A 25,166-nucleotide genomic window follows, 5' to 3' on the forward strand; every position below is an offset into this window, starting at 1 on the left:
AATAACAGTGGCCTTCTTTTTAGTGGCAGCAGAATTACGTGGGTCAAGTTCTGCCACTTTTTGAAGTCTGCTGGGACTTACTTTCTCAAGATAGAGGGCTAACCTATGCAAAGCTATGTGGCTGTCACTATCCAAATCCCAGGTTATCCTTGAATGAACTTGTGGGATTTGCTTTTTGCTAATGGAAGCCACCAGGGAGATTCTGGAGAGGAAGGAATATATCACCACTTCGATATCCATATTCTAGGCGGCATCTTTTTCCTCAAAATGCTACAAGTTTGTGAGGTAATAGGATGAAGACGGGAGTCAGTTATAGGAAAAGCCAGCAGTTTATTTCTTGATGGCTTACAGAAGAATGCTTGTCCCTTTACACCTTCTCAGGAGGCTCTGCAAGGCAGCCTCGGCGGCTCTCTGGACACTAATACGGGGATCTTGACGAAGTGCTTGGAGCCCTGAAATGACAAAAATAGCAAAGTCAAGTGGATGAGGAGAGTCAGAGTGCAGCAAGAAGGGCAAACCAAACCAAGGCCCAACTTTTTAGCACTGAGGGTCAGACCCAAGTGGGGCTCAGGTCCTCATGCTCACATTTTAGCCTAAAAGGTAGGATGCAGAACTACAAGAATGATTTTAACATTGAAATAAAGGAAGAGAAGGCTCTGACTTTGTGATAGTAGGTTTAGGCAATTGGAAAGTTGTAGTCTATTGGTGTTTCTGATGCCTGCAAAGGGGTGGAGCTGGAGGTGGCTTTATAGCCTGGGGAAATTCTAGCGTCTAGAGAGCATCAGACACAATAATTGGTACTAAGATTTTCAAGTTCTGGGCTCACGTGGAACTTAGAGCAGCAATATTTTCTCTTCTCCTGACAAGGTAACAATATGTTGGGCAGAAACTAGGGTTGATACTCACGTGTGGTCAGTTGTTCTCCGTCTAATAACTCCACGTATTGGCTGGTCAAATTGAGAATGATGGCATCTAAAGTTAATATGAGACAATGTTACTGGTTTCATTATAGAGGGAGAGGCCATGAAAAATAGATCAGGTTAGCCTCTGCACCTGGTGAGAAGGTAAATGGTAGGTTGGTGAATTAGCAAACTACATGACTTCCTTTGCACCCCTTAGAATGATGTGAGGATGACTTCTATTGGGTCCTGAGTGCCATGTCTGCAAGTAGTCACTTATCCAGAGTATTTGGCAGAGTTCACACGTGATCTTCTGAGGAGGCTACTTCTTGTTGAGATTTCAAATCTGTGTAACATAGGGTCTCAGTCTTCAAGAAGTTTATAATGTAGTTGGTAGAGATCATATGTGATTCAAAAAGGAATCCTCAGATTTTTAATTTGGTTTTGAAGGTGGTGAAGGGAGTGGGTCTGTTAGAATTTCATGATAGAAAGATCCTTAGAGATTTATTTATGTTTTATTTTATATCAGGCAGAGAGGTAACATAATGTTAAGTCAATTTCCAGAATCACATGGCAGAGCCACAGGCTGCTGGCCCCCACATTAACATGCTTTCCACGTGTATCATGCTGCCAAAGCTCTCGGCTTGAATTGAACTTTGGATGCTGAGGATAGTTTATCTTATGGGATGAGGTGAAGGAAAGTGTTTATGTAAAGGCAGCAGCTGGGAGCAAAGATTTAGGGAAAAAAAGGACCAAGGACTTGGAGCCAGGAGTATGAAGGGCTCAAGATGGGAGGAGAGTGAGTGTAGTCAAGTCAGGAGAGGTTATGAGTTTTCACTGCCAAAGGAAGCAGGTTTCTTTGAGGGAGGATGTTACAAGATGGAAGGTAAAAGCCCTTCCTGGGCTTTAATCAAAAAGTTATACTGGCCATACTAGTGTCCACATGGGACAGCTTCTGGTCAATGCAAAACTAGATGGAAAAAGAAGACATATCTGGGTAGGAAATGGGGTGTGTACTCACCTGTGAGCTTGACAGCTGCACTCCTGATTATCTCCCAGCTACTGGTGAAGAAGGTGTAGGAGTGTGTGTGGAGGATCCACAGAATTTCCTGGTTTTTCTTGGCCTAGAAGAGATGTGAATTATAAACAGGGCAAGTGGAAAGTGAACCTTTGTGACATTCGGCATCCTACAGGTCCTCAGAATGGATCTGCAAAGGCCAGTGAGCATTCACACGTCCATAAATTAATTGGCCAAAAATTGTCTTGTGGGTATTCTGATCTACACTTAATCAGGAAGGCATGAAAGTTTAAAGAATTAATCAACAGATATGAATGTTAGGAACCAAGGAGAATAGATCCCAGTCAGGACTCGGGAAATGAGCAGAGGGTCGTGTGGCAGGGTACTGGGTCACTGCTATCCTTCCAAGGCAGTTCCGGCTCTGGCCAGAGATTCCTAGCTACATTGTTTGCCCTTCTGGGGTCTGTTGAGACTCTTGTCCTGCCTTTTTTCAAGGTGGCATCTATTGCACACTCACCAGTTTCATACAGAATAGCCTATAAAAATCCCTGGCCCTTGGTAGATCCTGATCAAGGAGATGGTCTAATACCCCGTAGAGTTCCTGGAGGCCCAAAAAAGGAATGCAGACAATCAAGACATCACAGCAAGCCTGGAAAACAGAGTTTTCTGCATCACAGTCAAGAATGTTAGGATCTCCTTCTAGAAGGAAAAAAGTGCTGAATAGTACTGAGAAAGAAGCAGTAGAAGTCAGTGGTGTGAATGGCATTATAGTCATTGCTGGCACTTTCCCAGTTTCCAGGATGGAAGAGTAAACTTGGGAAGAGATGGCAAAAAGAACCTAGAATTGGGGAAGTGGTTTTCAGGTTCGGTTCTAAGGGATGACTTTAGATCTGGCTCCTGGTGCAGCTAGACCAGGCTTGTTGGCACTTCTCAGCCATGGGGAGAGCAGGAGGGGCAGATGTCTGTGGAGAGCACTTACAACTCCAATCTTGGGGTTGGGATCCCAAAGGTGCAGAAGGAGTGAAATCAGGCTCTTTTTTATTTCCTCAGGAAAAAAAATCTTCCACCTTCTTCCTGTTAGGGATGCCAGGTCCTCAAATAAGAAGATGGCAGTCAATCTCACATCATCCTGCTCCTGTAGTGACAAACGCATGTCGTGGTGAATATCCTATCACAGGCCATTCCCTGCCAGCACACTCTTGGCTCTCATCCCACCATCCCCACTTCAGCAAAAGAAGGTTGGAACCCAGGCACTGGTGCATCATAGCCACGGCCTGTAAATATTCCAAGAACTCTCTTTCTTTCCCTGAATCATTCTCTCCATACTCCATGGGTTTAAAAAACCCTGGGTACGGGGGTTTATGTGATGCCAGAGGGTTGATTTCTGTCTTTGAGTAGCCAGTGGGGAAGTGTGACCATAACCACAGGAATGATAAACAGGGCTACTCATAGAAAAGGCCAGGGAGGGAAATTAGTTTGGTTGTGTTACTAGCGTAGAATTATGTGGCCTCTAATCTTAATTGCCCAAGGCCTAATACTATTCTCACGACACCAAATATTTTCTAAAGGGATTACAGACAACTTGGGAATTTGGGCCTTGGTTCTTAGAGAGGTTAAACTGAGAAGTGTCTAGCTCTACTCGAGTATGTGAAGTTATGGAACATTCTTGCTTTTTGTCCAAGATGGCAGGCAATGATTTTAGGAAACCAAAGGGGCAGGGTGTGGTGGCTCATGCCTGTAATTCCAGAATTTTGGGGGGCCGAGCTGGCGGATCACCTGAGGTCAGGAGTTCGAGAGCAGCCTGGCAAAAATGGTAAAACCTTGTCTCTACTAAAAATATAAAAATCAGCCAGGCGTGGTGGCAGGCACCTATAATCCCAGCTACTTGGAAGGTTGAGGAACAAGAATTGCTTGAACCTGGGAGGAGGAGGGTGCAGTGAGCCACGATAGTACTACTGCACTTCAGCCTGGATAACAAAGCGAGATGGTCACAAAAAATAAAAATAAATAAATAAATAAAAGAAAAGAAAAGAAAACAAGAGAAAGGTGGGGAGGAAGATGGCCTTCCATTATCTCATACACTTTACTGATACGTTTCAGAGTTCCAACAAGGAAGAAATGAAGTGAGATGAATTTCATGGAAGTTTTTTTTTTAATTTTTAGGCCCAGAAAACTAGTTTAAAATAGCCATATGAACAAAGAAGGATTAAAGAAAAAGTAGTCCTGAATAGCATAATATTATTTAGATAAACAATAAACATAAAAAATAAAATTAATATAGGTCTTCTAAAAAAATGATGGCTTGTTGAGGTAAGACCAGAAAAGCTCAGATGTGACCTTGTATAATGAAAACGAAAGTAGAAACACATTTTAAAAATTTATTAGAAATAAGGTCAGGATTTATTTTTAAAAGACATCTCTTTAGAAGGAGAAAGCTAACCAAAAACAAAGTACCAAAAAGGTAGAGAGGCATTTAGTTAAGGAAATTTGAATTTTGCAAAATCAGTGAGCTAATGATAGGTCCTAGGAAGAATCAACCGATTGGGATGATGAAACATCAGAAAGAAAAAGTGGCAACAGTGTTTTGGGTGCTGGGAGAAATATTAGGGAAAGTCTAGTCCAATATCCTCATGTTCACTTGAGAAAATAGAGTCACAGAGGGTAAAGCAATTGCTCAGGGTGACAGTGTGGGGAATAGTAGCAAGAAGGAAACGGAACATGGGGCAGCAACCACGTTTTCTGCTCTACCATTTCATTCAAGTGTCGCCATGTTTTAAAAATTCTAAGAAAGTATTTAAATATTGAAAGGAAAAATGAAAGAGAACTTGGAGATTATGGAAAGCAATGCTTAATCTACAGAAAAATATGTGGGCAATAGATCATAGAGTTAACTACACTTGTGAAAAGATGGCATTACTGGAGAACAAACAGCACATCCTTACTAAGAGCCAAAGTTTTGTCCAACTTTAATTTTATGCAAACATGATGGAGTTGACATCTATTAGAAATGAGCAAGTTCTGAGCTAACAACCAGCAAGACTTTAGCATATTTTATCCTTCTCTGATGACACTGAGAAACATTATCTTGACCACAAAATTGTTAAGTGGACTTGTGATGTACTGGAGGCTCAGATATAAGAGAATTATTATCAGATCAACAACAGTCCAGGAAACCTAACAGCTGGGGTTTGAAGGAGTGACTTCTGCCCTGTGCAATGAAGATAAAGGATATCTTTGTTATTTTTACAGAAAATACTAAATTGGGTGGGAGCCCAGTAAGCATTTTTGAGGACAAGACATTTTTAATTATTTTTAAGACAGAGTTTCATTCTCGTTGTCCAGGCTAGAGTGCAGTGGCACAGTCTCAGCTCACTGCAACCTCTGCCTCCTGAATTCAAGTGATTCTCCTGTCTTAGTCTCCCTCCCGAGTAGCTGGGATTACAGGTGTGCACCACCATGCCTGGCTAATTTTTGTATTTTTAGTAGAGACAGGGTTTCACCATGTTGGCTAGGTTGATCACGAGCTACTGACCTCAGGTGATCCACCTGCGTCAGCCTCCCAAAGTACTGGGATTACAGGCATGAGCCAGTATGCCTAGCCTAAAAGTGATATTGGTTGATTGGAGGAAATAGATGGAAACAAGGAGAAAGATGTTTTCAAAGGCCAGGTTTAGGCTAGTACATAGATGAGAAAAACTGCAAAAATATGAAACTGAAGAATGACAGGCTGTGGGCACATACTACAGACTAAAATCTAGAGCTTCATACGGTTAGTATGCCAAAATCAGGAAGAAAGGGCAAAATTAAAAAATATGGAGCAAAGAAATAGGAAATGGTTGGATTTGAGAGGTAGTATTTCTTTAGATTCTATTCAATCTTTCTTGAGCCTCATTTAGAGGTCCAACTCAGTCATGGGCTTGCAAAATATTTAATGAGCAGAAAAATTAGGTTTATGATGAATAATGAAGGAAATGAAGACTTCTCAAGTCCACAGACTGTAAGGTAAATAGGTAATTGAACAAAGCCTTAATGTTTATGAAGAATGCACTAGAGAAGGCAACTAGCAGTTTTCCATTTCCTCTGACAATAGCAAATGAGGAAACAGGTTTAGATTACAATATAATAGGTCTAGGTTAAAAATACATTTTTACATTGATGGCAGTGAATAAACCAAAAATAAATACTAAAATGTGCTTCTTGGAAAGCATAAGGGAAAATGACCCTCCTCTGCCTAGGATGGCTGAGTTATCTTTTTTGAAACTGGGGCTTTGGAGTAGATCGAGAGCTGGCAAACTTTTTCTCTAAAAGGCCAGACAGTAAATAGTTTAAACTCTGTGGGTCATAAGGTCTCTGTAACAGCCAATCAACACCGCTATGGAGTGTGAAAGCAGCCACAGACAATAAGTAAGCAATAAGTATGGCTGTGTTCCAATAAAACTTTATTTACAAAAACAGGCTGTAGGTGGCATTTGGTCCATGGACTGCAGGTTACTGACACCTAGGTAAAATGAGTCTCTGAATGTTGGAAGTGGAAAGGTAGTGTTGGAAGCAACATTGTCTTTATTCAGGTCCTAGTTCTTCTTTGAGCACTGTCATAATTTATGCTTCCCCCCAAAGCAAACCTTGAGAAGACTTAGGTGTAAGTAATTCATTTGAGAAGTGAGCCCAGGAAGCATGTGGGGTAGTGGGGATGAGACAGGGAAGGGAAGAAAGCCCAGAAAGGGAGTATTAATGAGTGTGTTACTGTTACGAGCAAGTGGAGCTCCATCTTTCTGAGGGATGTGGAAGCTACAAAATTTATCTACAAACTCTTGTTTCTTATTGTTTGAGGGTCCTTCGCAGGGCATTTCTTCCCCCAACAATTCTGGCTCACCCTGCTTAGACCAATCATGATTCCCAAGCCATACAGCACCCTCAGGCAGAGAGACACAGGAAGCCAAGAGCTTGTATGGAGACTGTTTGCAGGTGACTTCTGGGGCAGGCCGAGGAATATGGGTGGGACACTGACAATGTCTTCTGCAAGCACTCCCTGAACCTTTTTCTGTTCACTCACTTCTGGGAAGGGAAGATTCCTAAACGGGATCACTTACATCTTCAAGGAAGGTCCTTGTTTGCAGCACTATTTCCTTGAAGTAGAAGCTCACGTCTCAGTCTATGAGCAGCTCCAGGATTTTTTTTAGAGCCTTCAAGCTTTCACAGACAACTTCGGTGCGAGCCAGGTGATATAGGCCTCTGATGATAGATTCTAGCATCAACTGCTTATGTTTCTTCACCTATTTTGAAATAAGACCTCTTAATCTTGAAAATTGTTCTATGCATATCACACAAGTGGACTGAAATTTTGTCAGTCACGTACTTTAACCCAAGAACTACCACTTCAGCAATGTATTCGGATTTCCAATTAATTTTTATGTAACTACTAGGTGTGAGTGAGTTAATAATTATTTCAAAACTTGACTTAAGTGAACCATTTCCCCTTAGAACGCCTTTTACCTTGTGAGGAGCCCCGGACGCTGTGTTGCCGAGCCCTCGGATGGTCATTTGCCTCAGAGTGGCATTGCAGTCCCAAGCACTTTGATCCATCAAGATTAGCACATCCTGCAGATTGCCATGCTTCCAAAGGATTGGCTCCTTCATGAGCTGAAATCAAGGCACTCCTCCCCTTTAGTTAAGAGCATGGCCCCCCTTCAGGAGAGTGCCAAAGACATCAAAACTACAATTAAAGAGAGGACCTGACTACTTGTGGAGCAGAGGAGGAAGCCCTCTGGTAAACCAGCAAGACTTGCTGAAGCCGAGCTCTAGATGTGAGCAGCGCATAGGTCAAGCTCACATGGTGATGTGAACTAAGTTACCTGCATAAGAGATGTGTCTAGTTTCAGTGGAAAAACAGGGCACGGGAAACAGGGATGACTGATGGTGTTCCTCCTCTGGATTGGTTTGGATACTCTTTAGGTCAGAATGTGAAGGGTCAGTGCTACATTGCTTTGGTTTGTCCCCTACAGATTCATTGTCCCCCTTTCTCTGCCTTCTGCAAACCAGAGGGCAGGAGGTGAGGGAGGTGGTTTCTTTTTCCTCCTGCACCCCCTGCTGAGGTACCATATCTCTGGCAGTAGCTGGTCTCTCCTCTATTAAAGCCCTGCACTTTGAAGGCTCTCTTCCCTGGTTCCAGAGCTCACTGGGCTACAGACCCTGAGAGAAATACCCCAAGGCGACCCAGTGAGTGTGCTCTGAGGGCTGCTCTCCCTTGCCTCAGTGAAGAAAGCTGTGCCGGTTATCCGGTAGTTCTCCAAGGAGGAGGTGAGAGATGAGAGCAGCTGTTCCATGATGTCCAGTATGACTCCGTGTTGCCGCACTGCCATGCTCATTTTAGAATGAAATGCACATTTTAGCAAAGACTTATTTTTCTAAACAATGGAGGAAATCTTAGTTTATTTGTTTATCAGGCAAGTAATCTGTCTAAAAAGGAATGCTTGGCTGGGCACGGTGGTTCATGCCCGTAATCCTAGCACTGTGGAAGGCTGAGGTGGGCGGATTCCCTGAGCTCAGGAGTTTGAGACCAGCCTGGGCAACACGGTAAAATCCCATCTCCACTAAAATACAAAAAATTAGCCAGGTGTGGCAGTGTGCACCTGTAGTCCCAGCTACTCGGGACGCTGAAGCAAGAGAATGGCATGAACCCAGGAGGTGGAGGTTGTAGTGAGCCGAGCCACTGCACTCCAGCCTGAGTGTAGAGCAAGACTACTCCATCTCCAAGAAAAAGGGAATACTTATGAAAGCCACCGAAACTTAAACTTTAAAATGGCCTATCCAAGTGTCCAATTTAAATGTAGTTTCTCTAAACAATCCCATCAAAAAGTGGGCTAAGGACATAAATAGGCAATTCTCAAAAGAAGATACAAATGGCCAACAAGCACATGGAAAAATGCTCAACATCACTAATGATCAGAGAAACGCAAATCAAAACCGCAACGCGATACCACTTCACTCCTGCCAGAATGGCCATTAGAAAAAAAAAGATGTTGGCATGAATGCCGTGAAAAGAGAACACTTTTTCACCGATGGTGGGAATGGAAACTAGTACTGTGGAAAACAGTGGAGATTCTTAAAGAACTAAAAGTAGATCTACCCTTTGATCCAGCAATCCCACTACTAGGTATCTACCCAGAGGAAAAGAAGTCATTATATGAAAAGGATACTTGCACATGTATGTTTTTAGAAGCACAATTTGCAATTGTAAAAATATGGAACCAGCCCAAATGCCCATTTCAACTAATAGATAAAGAAAATGTGGTGTATATACATATATATACCATATATATATATATATATATATATATATATATATATATACACACACACACACACACCATGGAATACTACTCAGCCATAAAAAGGAATGAAATAATGGCATTCACAGCAACCTGGATGGAATTGGAGACTATTATTCTATGTGAAGTAACTCAGGAATGGAAAATAAAACATCATATGTTCTCACTCACATGTGAGAGCTAAGCTGTGAGGATGCAAAGGCATAAGCATAATACATTGGACTTTGGGGACTTGGGGGAAAGGGCTGGAGTGGGGTGAGGGATAAAAGAGTACACATTGGGTACAGTGTACACTGCTCAGGTGATGGGTACACTAAAATCTCAGAAATCAACACTAAAGAACTTATTCATGTAACCAAATACCACCTGTTCTCCAAAAACCTATTGAAATAAAAAAATTAAAAAAAAATTTTAAAGCTGATAAAAAATGTTCAACAGAATTCTAGGTATGTGAATATTAAACATTTATTGCTTTCAAAAAAATGTAGTTTGTCTAAAGATGTTCACTTGCATCACGTTTCTTGAGGGGAGTGGTGTGTGTGGGGCTGATCTTACCATCTCTTCCACTCCCCTTGCTCTCTTCCCTGTTTGTCCTACTTCAACTAAGCGAATCAATTATGCTCAGTGAGGTTGCCTGTATTGCATTTTTTTTTTGTTTTCTCCTTTTTATATGATTCTACAAAATCTGCACATTACCTGGCCAGTGAACATACGCCTATGTGATGGGTACTAGGACTGCTGAGTAGAGTCCGTAAGTTGTCCCCCTCATCAGATTCCTTTGCGAGGCCTTCTCTCATGGTTTGAACTTGCAAGCATCTTAGAGTGGCAGTTGAAAGCCTAAAGGAGACAGCGTTGCAAAACTAAGTCAATCTTTATAGGGAATTGCACATTCCCGAATTTACTCTTCCCACTCTTCACAATGCTTTCCCACCCCTGGACTAGGGGATGTTGTATAAGGGAAAGACGGGCAGCCCTATGCTCACAATTTAGCCTTGGGATCCATGGGGACATGCAGATGATGTGGGCCAGTAAGTAACGCCACAGAATCTTGTCAACACTCCCCCATAAGAAAAAATAAGCCCTAAGAATAAAAAGTAAGTAGTACCATATTTCACTGATTCTAAAACAGCATCTCTGAAATCAGGACGCATAGATGTGTGTTACAATTGTTCTTGGCCATATAGTATTTGTGACATAGTTGCTGTTGTCTGTGCATTCACATTTGCTGCCTGGTTTAGGTGTAGCTCTTTATACTATCATCATTTTAGTAAAGTTACACATATTATTGGAATGATTACTTTTAATGGCAAAAATGGCAATTACTTTTGCACCAACCAAACACGTGTTGAGTGTAAATGCCATTTAAAGTGTCTTTAAAAATCTTGCACTATAATTATACATTGCAATGAAAAGTTATGCAAATGGCAGGGAAGCAGAATGATGTGATATAAAATGAAAATTTATACTTCATAATTCTAAAAGATTTCTTTTGATAAGTACAGAATAAATATTTTAAAGTTTAAGAAAGCATTGATTCACAGCTTACTTTGGAGTCCTCTTCTATGTTCTCAATGGTATGCAAAAAATTGCTTTTTTCAATTGCTGAAGTCTTAGCATTTATGAGCTATGGTATTTATTTTAATTTTTCTTCTTTCCCTGGTGGCCTTGAAGATCACAAGATTCCAGCCTTTCTAGAAACTTCTCAATGACAGAAACCAAAGATCATACAGTAGTTCCTCTAGGAAAGCATAGCCCCTTATTCCTTAAGTGACTATTCTGTGCAGCTACACTGGATACTGGCTCAAGAACTATGGTGTCATGGCTTAGGGACAGTGGAGCCTTGTTTCTTCATGGACAACAGATACCATGCCAGAAAGCGCAGACCCTGACTTCTGCAGCATCTCTCCTGGAGTCTGGGATTAGGACAGCCATGGAAGGTGCTTCCCGATTGGCCGTTTACCTGCAGGGTCTGGGATCTGCTGCTGTTCTCCCTGCTGCATCACACGCCACCTGCGGCTCTGGGGACAAGTGGGCATCTTCTGTTCTAGTGTGCAGCTAACCAGCTTCAGGAGGAGAGTGAATAGCTCTGGATACGAGCGGGTGATAGAGGTGCCCATTGAGACCACTTCATACATAGCACAGGCCACCTGAAGGGGGACAGGGCCTCTTGGTTAGGCAGTCTCACTTCCTCCAAGGCCATCTTCTCTCTGAGCTGATTTTCAACTTTGTTTTCTCTATGAATGATTACTTTCCAAGTTGGCCATGTTTATAGTAAAAACACATAGAAGGGAGGGTTTATTTGTCTGGAAATTTCTCAACTCAGGGACTGCTGTATTAGCCCTGTGACTGCCAGGGGGCACTAGTCATGTAAAATAAAATATTTTCAGCATTGGGGTTTTTCAACAAAAAAGGGTGCTTTGGATATCTTAAAGACTAATCTGGAAATATAGGTACATAGATCTTTTGGGGAGGGGGTTGATGAGAAATTTGCTTCTAAAAATGATCAGCCACAGACAAAAGTACAGCCATAATTGTCCAATATAAACTGGAGTAAAGTTAGGGTATGAGAGAAGGAGGCGATGTCATTAATGCGACAGTACCAAGCTCCAGGTGGGGATAGATCATAGAGGATGGCACAGTCTCAGGCAAGTGATGGGTTCAGTCTGTCCAACTCACTGAAACTGCCTCAACCCGGGCGATGTCATCGTCTAACTCAGTCTCCAGCTTGTCTATTAAGGCTGGCAAGAGTTTCCCACTGGAGGCTGGCTTTTCAGCCAGCGCCTTCCACAATGTCCTTGTGTCCCTAGGGTGGCAAAGCAGGAAATTGGTAGATAAGGCACAACCCCTCGGGCTGTAAGCTTTTCCATCTGACTCACTCTAAAATCACATTATGACTGATCACGATTTCAAGGGCAGATGGACAGGCTGCCATGCCTGGGGATAATGAAGATGTTTTACATAACAATTCAGCAGTCTAGCCTTGGATTACTGAGGTTTGTTAAAGTCCACTAAGATGGAAATCTCTCATGTAGGTGCATTCTAGGCCACCAGAAAGAAGAGAATATTCGCTTTTTGATATTCCCTTATTCCTATGGCATATTGTTAAAAATATTATTATACAATACATATACATATCATATATATGAAAAGCACTTGGAAAAACATTACTTGTGATTCAAATACCAATTTTTAAGTTGTTACTCAGATGAGCGACTTTCAACCTTTGTTTGCTGTCTTGCTCGCAAACCATAAATCCCTCCCCACTGCCTTTCAGAGTGGCCTTCCCTAGGAGAAAGAATCAGTTCAGTAAGGATCTACCTGTCGAAGGGCAGAGGCTTCTGTAAAAGGTTGACAACAACTGTGTCCATGTGAAAGCTGGCTTTTTGGGAGACAGCTTCTAGCGTGAACTGAAAACTTTCCTCTTTTTGTCTAAGGACTGGCATGTGATGGTAAATTGTGCTTAAGATCTCCAACAGCTAAAAAGAAAAAAGCCAAGTCAAATATTAGGTTGCCATTTTCCCTCTATGTGAATGACTCAGAACAGGTATCTGTTGTGGGTGGGCAGTTGATGAATTATAAATAATGTTAAAAATAATAATTGATTTCACACGTGGCCTATTTTTCACTCAGGAGGATTATTTGTGAATTAAGTATTTGTACCTAATTCAATTTAGGAAACATTTTGTGAAAGGGTATATGATGACAGGTACTGTGTTTGGCATTGTTGGAATTTACCAAAGATGAAAAAGATGTATTCCTTTTGCAAAAGGAGTCTGTCATCCAATAAAGAATATCAATCATAGACCTAAAGGCCTGTAGTCAAGGCAGTCTATGGCAAATTGTATATATGAGGTGCATACAACCGACAGGGGAATCTAGGAGGAACTGAGTCACACTGGAGGGCCATTTTTTTTGGGTCTTGAAGTACTGTAGCAATTTCAAAAGGCAAGGTGGAGATAGATAGTGGGGAAGGACATCCTTATCAGAAAGAAGGACACAGATAAAGATATAAAGTTAAAAGACATGATTTTTAGGGTATGCAACTACTCTGTATGATCTTATACAGGTGGATACACGTCATTATACATTTTTCAAACCCATAGACTGTACAACACCAGGCATAAACCCCAACCCTAAAGTCCATGGAACTGTGGACTTTGGGTGATAATGATGTGTCAGTGTAGGTTTACCAATCGTAACAAATCTACTCTGGTGGGAGATATTGATAGTCGGGAGGCTGTGCATATGTGAGGGAAGTGGGAAGATGGGAACTGTGCTTAATTTTGCTGTGAACCTAAAACTGCTATAAAAAAATCTATTTTTTAAAAATCATGAGAACATGGGCATAAGAAAATGCTGAGGTTTCTAGTGTAGGAGAATGGTCCAGGTTGCAGTGCAGAGAGAACGAGGGTAAGAAAAGGAAGATGACTTGATAGAAAAGATGAAGCCAGATCTCAGAGCATTGAATGCCACCTTTATGAATTTGGATGTTAATCTGTGGGCAGTAAGGAATGATATTACACATTTGGATTTTTGACATGGACAAAGGCATGTATCTATGCTAAAGTAACTTTGCTTCTAGCAGACATTTCTTTCTCTTATTTTGGATAGACATTTAAGTTAGACATTTATGTTAAATATATTTTCTCTGAATTATAATTCCTTAGTTATGAATAGCCCTTATTTATGATTACCACAGATTCCCAGGTCAATGATGCTTGGAGAAAATTTTGGTCCTTATTGTAAGCCTTTACCTAGTGTGTGAACAACTCTTTATGCTAAACACACAAATATATGGTATTCCACATTTCTCAACTTCGGCTGTCCCATGTCTAGCCCAGTACCTACCACATAGTACATGCTCAGTAAATGTTTTTAAAAAGATGTACTGAAAAGTAATTAGCACAGAGGTAATTTCCAATGCCCTTAACACAAAAGCTGTGCTTTGGAGAGTATTTACATTGAGGGTAGTTGACTGGACTATGGGGACAAGAACTTCTTTCTCTTATTCCCTTTGAGTTGCTTTCATTTAGTTAAAGATTTCTTTTTTCTTTTTTCTTTTTTTTTTTGAGACAGGGTCTTGCTCTGTTGCCCAGTCTGGAGTGCAATGGCACAATTTCAGCTTACTGCAACCTCCACCTCCCAGGTTCAAGTGATTGTCCTACCTTGGCCTCCTGAGTAGCTGGGATTACAGATGCCTGCCACCACGCCTGGCTAATTTTTGTATTTTTAGTAGAGACAAGGTTTCTCCATGCTGCCCAGGCTGGTCTCGAACGCCTATCCTCAAGTGATCCACCTGCCTCGGTCTCCCAAAGTGCTAGGATGACAGGTGTGAGCCACCATGCTCAGTCGATTTTTTCCTTCTTATAAATGTTTGAATAACTTGTATTATATTTTTGACTTCAGTAGATAAAATAGAGGCATCTCCATTTGGAGGTCTTAACCAAGCTTCCTGAATTTAAATCCTGTTCACTCTGCTTAACTCTCCAGTTGGGAAGAAAAATTGAGGACTTTCCCCAGTCCAGTGGCAGCCTTGCTTACCAGACAATAAACACTATGGGGTGTGGGAGAAAAGCCTGAAGAGTAGCAGTGAAATTAGGAATTCCCACCCTTGGTGGTTGTCTCAAAGGCATCTACATGGTCCCTCTTATCCTTACAGCTCTAACGACCCAGTTTTCCATCATCCAAATGGCCTTGGTTCAGAGCTGCTTCCTCTAGCCAGAGTGAGACAGTTTGAAAAGTTTATATTAAAAGACAAGACAGGCAATTGAGACAGGGCCTCAATGTGAGTCTTGTTGATAAATACACAACATGGGTCTCTAACGAGGCCTTTTGAGGCTGTGCAAGCCTTTGCATGCTGCCTATCAGCGGACAAACAGAGGCAGTGGCCAACTAGGTATTTCAGAAGTGTTAGAATTCTGCTGGGTTGTAAAACTGGCTGTCAGTTCACCTGATCTTCCAGAGCAGCTCCCTGCTCCTTCAGGACAGCGATTATCCATATGCCACAGGCCTTTGTGCATGTGGGATTGAGGCTCTCCAGACCATCCAGTGTTTCCTCCAGGAACATCAGAATTTCTTTATTTGGGATGAATTTACTGACAATCTGAAAATGTACTCAGAAAGATTCATATAATCAATCACCTCATTTTATATCTAGATACCTACAGCATGTTGTTATGGTTTGTTTTCGGATATTAGAAATCACTGAACTTTTCAACAGTTTTGACTGAGGCCACAGAAACTGGAGAAAATACTAGAACAGACCAGAGACATGGCCTTTTATTACCAAGCAAACTTTCCATGGAGTTGCCTTTTTATCATTTCATATTTATTGAATCCTAATCCTGCTAAGGCAATTTCCTCTCCAAGTCTACAGTCATAGCATACTGCATAGAGAAAAATAACGTAGAATGTTTATATAACAATATATACATCATAAAGTACTTTTACATACATTCATATATCATAGAAACATGTCTTGAATTTGCCACAGAATACCTAAGCCATGAGAATTCAAGAAAATCTATCAATATGTACTAAGTGCCATGCTGAATACCCAGGTGGTGGAGAGTGTACATACAGAGTATGGATTATTATGAGCCTTATTTCTTGCTCTTCCATATTTCAATATTAAGAACAGTCCATAAAAAGGTCAATAAAATGGAAAAACTTTGCAATTGTGATCTCTAGGTACAAGAACTATATAGACTGTTTGGTTGATAGCAGTCTGTGAATTTGAGTGTGTATGTTTGTGTGTGTGCATTAATGAAAAAGGGGTGGGAAGGCAGGTGAAAACCTGGTGTTTGAGTGAGTTCCAAGATCATTATCTGGGGCTTTAACTAAGCAAGATGGTAATGATTATGAGCTTGTAGTCATGAGAACATTCCTATTTACAATGGTCTTCCCCCTGCATTAAATGGCCGGATGATGTTGAGAAGATATGAACTCCTTTTCTTGAATATTTGCACAACCAAGCCATTTGCTGTAATTATGGTTCCAAGATCAAAGGACTATACCACTCCTACCATTCTCTGAAACTCCAAATGCTTACCTGTTGTCCAAGCTTCGTGGTTAGCTGTTTTGTCTCACACTGGGATGGATGTTGATTCAGGAGGAAAGGAAGGAAGGGAACTCACGTTTTTGAGCACCTATTATGTGTCAGGCACTTTTTAAGGCATTTGACATATGTTCCCTTCCTGTCCCCCAAAAGGCTTCTCTGTCATTTGCTGATCAATTACTCATGTTTCTGCTACAGCCAACTTCCTTGGTCCTAACTACCTCATTTGATAGCCGGATTCTTTCAGTTTCCTCCAAACTGACTTCTCTAATCTTGCTCTTAACAGTCTACATTCAAATCTCCACATAGCTGCCAGAGTGACCCTTCAGAAATGTGAGTCTGGTTGTGTTTTTCCTGTTAGCCTATAAGAGGCATTGGCACACTTGGAATGCGAGCCCCATCCTCAAGATATTTCACTTCTCTCTGTTAAATATATTGTCATAATGTACTGATTTTGCTGGATCCTTCACTGGCACTTAGGGAAAATTGGCATAACACCAATACAAATCTGTAATGTCTACATTATGAATGACGTCATCTTACATGAGGGTGCCCTTTTACATTTCAAAATTGGCATAATTGTGTGTAGTGGCCTGACTCTTCTCAGAACCCTCCTTTGGATTTTGATTTCAAATGGAGCAAAAAACAAGGTCCTTAAAGAGGCCCAGAAGGCCCCTGTGTCAGCCACTGGTTACCTCTTAGATCTTATTACTCCCTCTTTCTACACTTCAGGGACTTTACACTTGCTGTTTTCCCTCTGCCTGGAATTCTCTTTTCCAGATATTTCCATGATTATCTCTTTCAGGGTGTCCTCCAGAAGACCACTTCTTACCTATTCTCTATTCCGTTTCTTGACTTCATTTTTCTCAGTTATCATTATCTGGTATTATATTTATTTTTTGGATTTTTATTTATTTATTTATTTATTTACTAAGATGCATGCTCAGTGAAACAGGGATTGAATTTTGTGCTTTCTTAGTGCCTAGATTACAGCTTTGCATATGGTGGGTGCTCAGGAGCAGGGAGGTAAGTGAATGCATGACTGAATGAGTGATTGAATTGATCAGCCAGTCCTCACAACAACTTCGAGAGGTAAGCTATGGTCTTTTGTTTTTGTTTCTTGAGGATGAGGAGACTGAGCTTCAATCAATGCATATAGAGTGCATCTGATTAACTCCAAAGCCCTTGTTCCTTCCACTCTAACCCATAGCATCCCACATCCTGGGGAAGGACACTTGGTCTACAAAGTTTCCCACTGTATGAAATGATCAGTAACAGGTGTTGACTAGCCAGGTGTACTCTAAGTTAAAAAAAACTCACAGGACCAAGGGTCCTTCATTCAGCTTCAATATCTATCTTCCTTTGCAGTGGGGAGTATATAGCTTACTCATCTGGAATTCAACACAGAATCTTCTTTACATCCCATGGCCACTCCTCCATATTTTATTACCTTAGCTATTTTAGAAGAAATCTTGATCTGGACCTACTCATCATCACTTTCCAGTCCTTCCTGCAAACCCTGCAGTCTTTCCACTTCCAGGTGAATGCCTAAAATCAACAAAGGGAGAAATATATGTCTTCAAGACCTGATAGGGGTTGAAGAGGCTGGCTATGTTTTGATGTGACACTAAATTATCCACTGTCTGATGAGAAGGTGAACATAAGCACTAACACATACTGAGTCATTTCTACATCCTGGGCACCATGCAAATACTCTGCATACGACGATCTCGTTTATTACTCATGAACATTATCTGAGGTAGACTCTCCTGTTCTCGTCTTGGTTTTGCAGATGAGAAAGCTGGGGCAGAGAGATGTGAAGGCATTGCCTAAGGCACGCAGTGAGTAAAAACAGGAGAGTATGAATTTGAACCCTGGTCTGTCTGACACAAATGCCCAGGCTCCAGCTATTCTGCTATACTGCCACCTCTTTTGGATTTCCATTCTTTAGTGAGCTCCCTCATTGGGGAAACTGAGAGGCAACTATTATAAAGAGAAGCTTCCATCAGCAACTGTGTAAGTGATTGTTGATATCAATTTATAAATGCAGACCTAAACAATTAAGATTTTCTGTTTATTATTTGAATATATAGTAATCATGGAAACGAACACACAAACCATTCTGTGGAAGGCAGCCTAGCCCAGTGGGATACATGTGGGCTTTGAAGTCAGATGCACCTGAGCACAAAGCCCAGCTACTCTACTTTCAGTGGTCCAGGTAACTGAAAACTTATTTTCAGATCCCCTCTCTTAAAACTAAGTGAGAAATGTCCATGAGCATTGATGGACATTTAATTTAGCATCACACTTGTTACTTGTGTCTAGTAGGTGTTTTAGTAATATATGTTCTTTCTCTCTACCATGCTTGTTTGGTCCATCAGGGAAATGTCAATGTAAATTATGAAGCATGGGAGTTCTATTAACAAAGAGTGTTTGAGGACCTGAATTTTTCATATTTCAGGAAAATGAAATGGGCTAAAGGAAAAATAGGTAGAATAATAATAGAATCCAAATTCCTTTCTTCCCATGAGCTCCCTACTGGCATATTTCTCTTATTATTGAAATGGGTTTTTTATTTTTATTTTTTGAGACAGTCTCCCAGGCTGGAGTGCATGGGCATGATCTTGGGTCACTACAACCACTGCCTTACAGGTTCAAGTGATTCTTCTGCTTCAGGCTCCTGAGTAGCTGGGATTACAGATGTCCACCACTGCTCCCTGCTAATTTTTTGTATTTTTAGTAGAGATGTGGTTTCACCATATTGGCCAGTCTGGTCTCGAACTCCTGACCTCAAGTGACCCATACGCTTCGGCCTCTCAAAATGTTGGGATTACAGGTGTGACTCTCCATGCCTGGCCCAGAATGGTTCTTTAGTTCTCGCTTCCTTAATTCTATTTTTTTCCCGAGTTGGTAAAAACATATATCCTTAATCAATTATCTTCCCATATCCCAAAGGACTTTCATACCTACTTTGACTCTGCTGAAGAGTTTTTTCTTTTGACTCTCTCTCTCCCTCTAGCCAAATCCTACCTTCTGGCTTTAACACACTTATAAAACGTGAATATTGAAACTGTAATATTTCTGTGTCCCTAGTATCAGAACAGTGCCTGACACATGGAAAGGCACTCAATAAATATACTGAGTACCTGAAAAATGATGTGTGGAACATAGGCAGGCATGATGTGGCATTAAGTCTAGACTGTTTCTGGCTGTTTCTGCTCTACAGAACTACGCACACACAATGCAGGGCTGCCTTGGTGAAATACAGGCTGAATTAACCTGGATAGGGAGCCCTAATTGTTGGTTTCAGCCTGAGACTGAGGTTTAAAAATTCCTAATATTTTGTGGTATTGACAGTTATTCACATGACAGTTCCTCCTGCTCTGAAAATTTCCACAAAGTTCTGTCTCTTAGAGAGCTTTGAAAGGCACTTAGTACCACAATAATAGTGCAATTTTCTCCTGAAGAAAACCATGTGACAGAGGAAGCATTGCTAATATGCCCAATTGCTTCGTGATTTAAATCGGAGACTCTCAAAACATTTTTCCTACTTTAATGGATCTTTATAATGCTTCGGCGTTATTATCTCTATTTTAAAAAACAGGAAAAACAGAACCACTGAGGAAAGAAACACTTGTTTCAGATCTAGGAGAGAGACAGATTCTGTGATATAATTAAGGTATTAAAACAGAAATGGCTGAACTGGAGAGGGAAGGAGAAACAGAGAGAAGAGACATAGGAAGGGGAGAGGAGAGAAGAAAAGGAGAAAAAAGAGGAAAGAGGAGAGGGAGGAAGGAGAGAGACATAGGTACATAAGGAGAAAAGCTGAAAATAAAAGAAGATGCGTATCTTTTCTTCATTTGTGGCTTCTGCACCTTTCCCTCACCTTTGATATAGAACAGACCAATAGCCGAGCTGGCAGCCGCCTGACGGATGGTGGGCAGGGGGTCACAGGAGTGAGGAGCCAGGAGTCCAAGTAGTGAACCGATTTTAAAGTCCTCTGGTGCCTGCAGGATAAAGGAGGCACCCTACTGTGATGGGGTAGATTGGTCATATCCCAGGATATTCCCAACGCTGGATCTCAAGTCTCTTATTTTCTCTCTGCAGGTCCTTAAAATGAAATTTGGTCTTGCACTTTCCCCTAAAATATGCCTATTTTTAAAGCGCGGTGGAAAAGTAAGCATGCACGTAAAGACAACCCAATAGCTCAATTTGTGAGTGTGAGCTGCACCCTGAAGTTAGCTCTCTCTCCAGTGGTGCTCTGAATAGCACTTCACTCTGAGATATAAGATCCATATGCAGGAGTTTTGGATTCCAGAGGTCTCAGAGATCCCTGCTGTTCACAAGCAATGAAGTCTATTTATTCTAGGGGATTACTTACCTCAACACCATTTGTCAGCACTTTTGCAGTGATCTGGAAGGCTCTTTCTCTTTCCCACTCTTTTGGTGAAACAACCCACATTCGGAGAAGCTGTTGGTCAAAGAACAGGTGTTCTTTCCTTAGTATTCTTTATATTCATCTAGTCTCACATGCTCTCTTTCTGTCTCTGTCTCTTCCGTAACAGGATGCTCACCTCCCCACAAACACTTTTTAAGTAGACTGGCTGTATGTGGGGTGTGGGTGGGTCCAGTTGGATGTCTTCATGTGAGGAAAATGCAGTCAAGTTTGGAATGGACATTGAAGAACAGATTAGGGAGAATGAGAATCCGTTTGAATGGAGGCCCTACTCACATTAAACATTTCTTGACAGCCCTTTTCATCTGTATTATCCCACATCATGGTCGTCAGAAGTTTTCCTAGGGCATCCATGGATCGTTTGTAGAGGAGCTGAAATCAAATACGTGTGTGTGAGTCTCAGGCTGCGGGGAGAGTAAGGTCCCGCTGCAGATTTCATTCTACTTAGGCCTCACTAGCGCATACTTGAATGTGCTCCTTGTCCTTGTCTGTCTGGCCTTCACTTTTCAGACTTTCCAGACATGGAAGGGTCAGCAGGCTCCGAATATTCTCTCAAGAATATTAAGGTGGTCATGTAGTGAGAGCTGAGGTTTCAGTTTACTAAAATGAGAACCACATGGAGGAAAGGATATTACGATGACCAACAGAACATACCCAGCAGAGTTCCCAAGAACTGCCAATCGCATCCGTCCATGTGACAAACGTGTCACATTTTCTGACATGTTGGGATGTTGAGAGAGATGGCGACAGGAGTAGGGAGAGATGGAAACATAGAATCGGACTGCATTGGTGAGCACAGTCAATATGCCTCCACTCTTTTGATTAGAGTGATGAACAAATCATCACTCACTTTGTGTCCCTTAACACTTTATTAGATGATCTGTGACAGCATTACCTACTTGTTTTCTCCATCTTGTGAGTGTGTGCATGTGAGAGAGAGAGGGAGAAAGAGAGAGAGAGAGAAAATAACAGATATATATATATATCTTTTCAACTAGATTCTAAGTCTGCATCAGTGACTTTGATCAATTTCATGTCTCTCTTCATGTTCTAAATAGTGCCACACATACTGTAGGTTCTTATGAATGCACAAGTGAATAAATGATACTGAAGTCCTTCCTTTCTGCCTTTCTTTCTTTCTTTCAAACATTTACTATAGACATCACAAGGATATGAAAAAACCTACACATGACTTGGAAAAATGCACATGTTCAGTAAGTATGAAAAACCCCATTTATTTTAAAAATAAATGTAAGTTAAGACAATAAGATACCTTTAGTGAGCTACCAAATTAGTAAAGAAATAAAAAATGAGGACACCATCAGGGAAATAAAGTTCTCTTAGGGAGGAATAAAATTCAGTACCAGCTGGGAAAGCTCTACGTACTCTTCTCGTCTTTATTGTCTGTCTCAGTGCTTTAAAAGAAATCAATGTATTGAGGTATAATTTATGTACAGTAAGCTGCATCCATTAAAAAAGTTTTGAGAGATGTTCACACCCTTAAAAACACTGCCATAACCAATATAGAATATTTCTATCATACTCTATTGTTTTCTATGCCCCTTTGCAGGTTATCTTTTCCTCTCCCTTGACAACCACTAATTTGCTTGCTGTCATTAGTTTTCAAGTTCTACAGCCGTGCTGTCTCCAGCCACATGTGCTACTGAACACGAGTCGTGGCTGATCCGGATTAGCCATGTAAGTGTAACACATGGGATATTGAAGATTTAATATGAAGAATAATGTAAATTATCCAATTTTAAGATACTGATTACATGTTGATATAATATACAGAATATATTAGATTAAATAAAATATATTATTAAAATTAAATTAATCTGTTTCTTTTCACTCTTTTAAAAGTGGTTACCAGACAGTTTTAAGTGACATATTTGACTTGCATTGTATTTCTACTTGACAACACTGTTCTAGAGCCTGGTTAATTCTTAATTCGTCTTCAGGATAGATTTATTTGAACTTTCTACAAACCTCCCTCATTTTTGTTAACATGGCAACCTGTGCTCGCTCTGATCTTGCCTCTTACCACATTTGGAGAAATTATGTGGGTGCTTTTTACATCTGTCTCCCCCAGTAGGCTGAAACTCTATCGGGGAGAGTCATATCTTGTTCATCATTGCTCTTTTACAACTTAGTTCAATGACATAGATGCCACTTAATAATATTTATTGAATAAAACTATCAACTATTATACTTAAAAGTTCAGGAAATAATTTTTTGCACAAAGGCTTTCATCAGTATTATTTATAGTTTTTTAAATAGGCAACAATTATATATATCAATAGGATATATATTAAGTAAGATGGTTACTTAATGATATATATATGGTTAAGTAAGATGAGACATATTTATATAAGATATTAGGCAGCCATTAAAGATATATTTGTTACCTCAAAGTAATACATGCCATATACGAAAAGCTTACAGCTAACATCATACTCGATGGTAAAAGTCTGAAAGCATCCCCTATAAGATCAAGAATAAGACAAGGATACCATTTTTACAGCTTCTATTTAACATAGTACTGGAAGTTCTAGCCAGAGCAATTAGGTAAGGAAAAATTTAAAAGGCATCTAAATGGGAAAGAAAGAAGTAAAACTATCTCTGTTTAGAGATGACACGATCTTATATGAAGGAAGCCCTAACGACGTGACCAAAAAACTGTTAGAGCTAATAAGTAAATTCAGCAAAATTGCAAGATACGAAATCAACCTATAAAAATCTGTTGCACCCCAAAACCTAAAATGCAATAAAAAAAAAATCTGCTGCATTTCTACATATAACTGATTTGTTCAGAAATGAACAAACTGAAAGGAAATGAACAATTCCATTTACAGCAGCATCAAAAAGAATAAAGTACTTAGGAATAAACTTAACCAAGTGAAACATAGAAAATCACTAAATATTGTTGAAAGAAATGAAAGAAGGCACAAATAATGGAAAGACATCCTGTGTTCATGAATTAAACCATATTGTAAAGATGACTAGATCTTAATATTGTTAACATTAGATCTACAGATTTAATGTAATTCCTTTCGAAATACCAAGGGTGCTTTTGTAGAAACAGAAAAATTCATCCTAAAATTCATATGTAATCTCTAGAGATCCCAAATAGCCAAAAAATTTTGAAAAAGAACAAAGTGGCTGGGCACAGTGGCTCACGCCTGTAATTCTAGCACTCTGGGAGGTCAATGTGAGCAGATCATGAGGTCAGGAGATCAAGACCATCCTGGCCAACATGGTGAAATCCCGTCTCTACCAAAAGTACAAAAAACTTAGCTGGGTATGGTGGCACATGCCTGTAGTCCCAGCTACTTGAGGGGCTGAGGCAGGAGAATTGCTTGAACCCGGGAGGTGGAGATTGCAGGGAGCCGAGATCGTGCCACTGCACTACAGCCTGGGCAACAGTGCAAGACTCCGTCTCAAAAAAAAAAAGAACAAAGTTGTAGGTCTTATACATACTGATTTCAAAACTTATTACTAAAGCACGGTAATCAAAGTAGTATGTAACTGGCATAAAGATAGACATATAGGCCAGGTGTGGTGGTGCAAACCTGTAATCCCAGCATTTTGGGACACTGAGGTGGGCGGATAGCTTGAGCCCAGGAGTTTGAGACCAGCTAGACAACACGGCAAAATCATGTCTCTACAAAAATAGAAAAATGAGCTGGGTGTGGTGGTGCTTGCCTGTGATCCCGGACACTTGGGAGACTAAGGAGGGAGCATCACTTGAGCCCAGAAGGTCAAGGCTGCAGTAAGCTGAGATCGTACCACTGCACTCCAGCCTGGGTGACAGAGTGAAACCCTGGCTCAGAAAACAAAAACAAAAACAGAAAAAGAGACATATAAACCAATGTAATAGAATAAAGAGCTTGGAAGTAAACTGTTAAATGAATTTTGACAAGGGTACCAAGACCTTTCCATGGGGAAAGGACAATTTTTTAAAAAACAAATCTTATTGGCTGGGTGCAGTAGCTCACACTTGTAATCTCAGCACTTTGGAAGGCTGAAGAGGGTGGATCACGAGGTCAGGAGTTCCAGATTAGCCTGACCAACATGGTGAAATCCCATCTTTACTAAAAATACAAAAAATAGCCATTGTGGTGGCACGTGCCTGTAATCCCAGCTACTCAGGAGGCTGAGGCAGGAGAATCACTTGAACCTGGGAAGCAGAGTTTGCAGTGAGTCGAGATTGCACCACTACACTCCAGCCTGGGTGACAGAATTAGACTCCACCTCAAAAAAAAAAATAAATGAATAAATAAATAAATAAAAACAAATTATAGAGTATATTTAAAGTATACGAGATGATGTTATGAGATATACATAGTAAAAGGTTACTATACTAAAAAAAATTAACATAGCCATCATCTCATATAATTATCCATTT

At 40.7% G+C, this 25,166-nt stretch overlaps 1 protein-coding gene across 1 annotated transcript in view; it reads right to left on the bottom strand.

Annotated features, from left to right (window-relative positions):
- Positions 1-345: 345 nt before the first annotated feature.
- The window catches only part of MROH2B (maestro heat like repeat family member 2B), a 59,258-nt gene continuing 34,437 nt past the window's right edge, over positions 346-25,166 (bottom strand). Inside the window, 19 exon segments of the mRNA XM_064375808.1 lie at positions 346-452; positions 907-972; positions 1,921-2,023; positions 2,435-2,566; positions 2,897-3,052; positions 7,008-7,190; positions 7,411-7,557; positions 8,166-8,277; positions 9,942-10,082; positions 11,199-11,392; positions 11,922-12,048; positions 12,564-12,721; positions 15,196-15,348; positions 17,753-17,850; positions 20,189-20,309; positions 20,684-20,773; positions 21,035-21,130; positions 21,224-21,312; positions 21,315-21,358. Coding sequence (XP_064231878.1) covers positions 346-452; positions 907-972; positions 1,921-2,023; positions 2,435-2,566; positions 2,897-3,052; positions 7,008-7,190; positions 7,411-7,557; positions 8,166-8,277; positions 9,942-10,082; positions 11,199-11,392; positions 11,922-12,048; positions 12,564-12,721; positions 15,196-15,348; positions 17,753-17,850; positions 20,189-20,309; positions 20,684-20,773; positions 21,035-21,130; positions 21,224-21,312; positions 21,315-21,358 — 2,317 coding nt within the window.

The sequence above is a fragment of the Aotus nancymaae genome, unplaced genomic scaffold (assembly GCF_030222135.1).
Source record: "Aotus nancymaae isolate 86718 unplaced genomic scaffold, 86718_ANA_hifiasm-v0.15.2.pri h1tg000014l, whole genome shotgun sequence".
NCBI classification, from domain to species: domain Eukaryota; kingdom Metazoa; phylum Chordata; class Mammalia; order Primates; family Aotidae; genus Aotus; species Aotus nancymaae.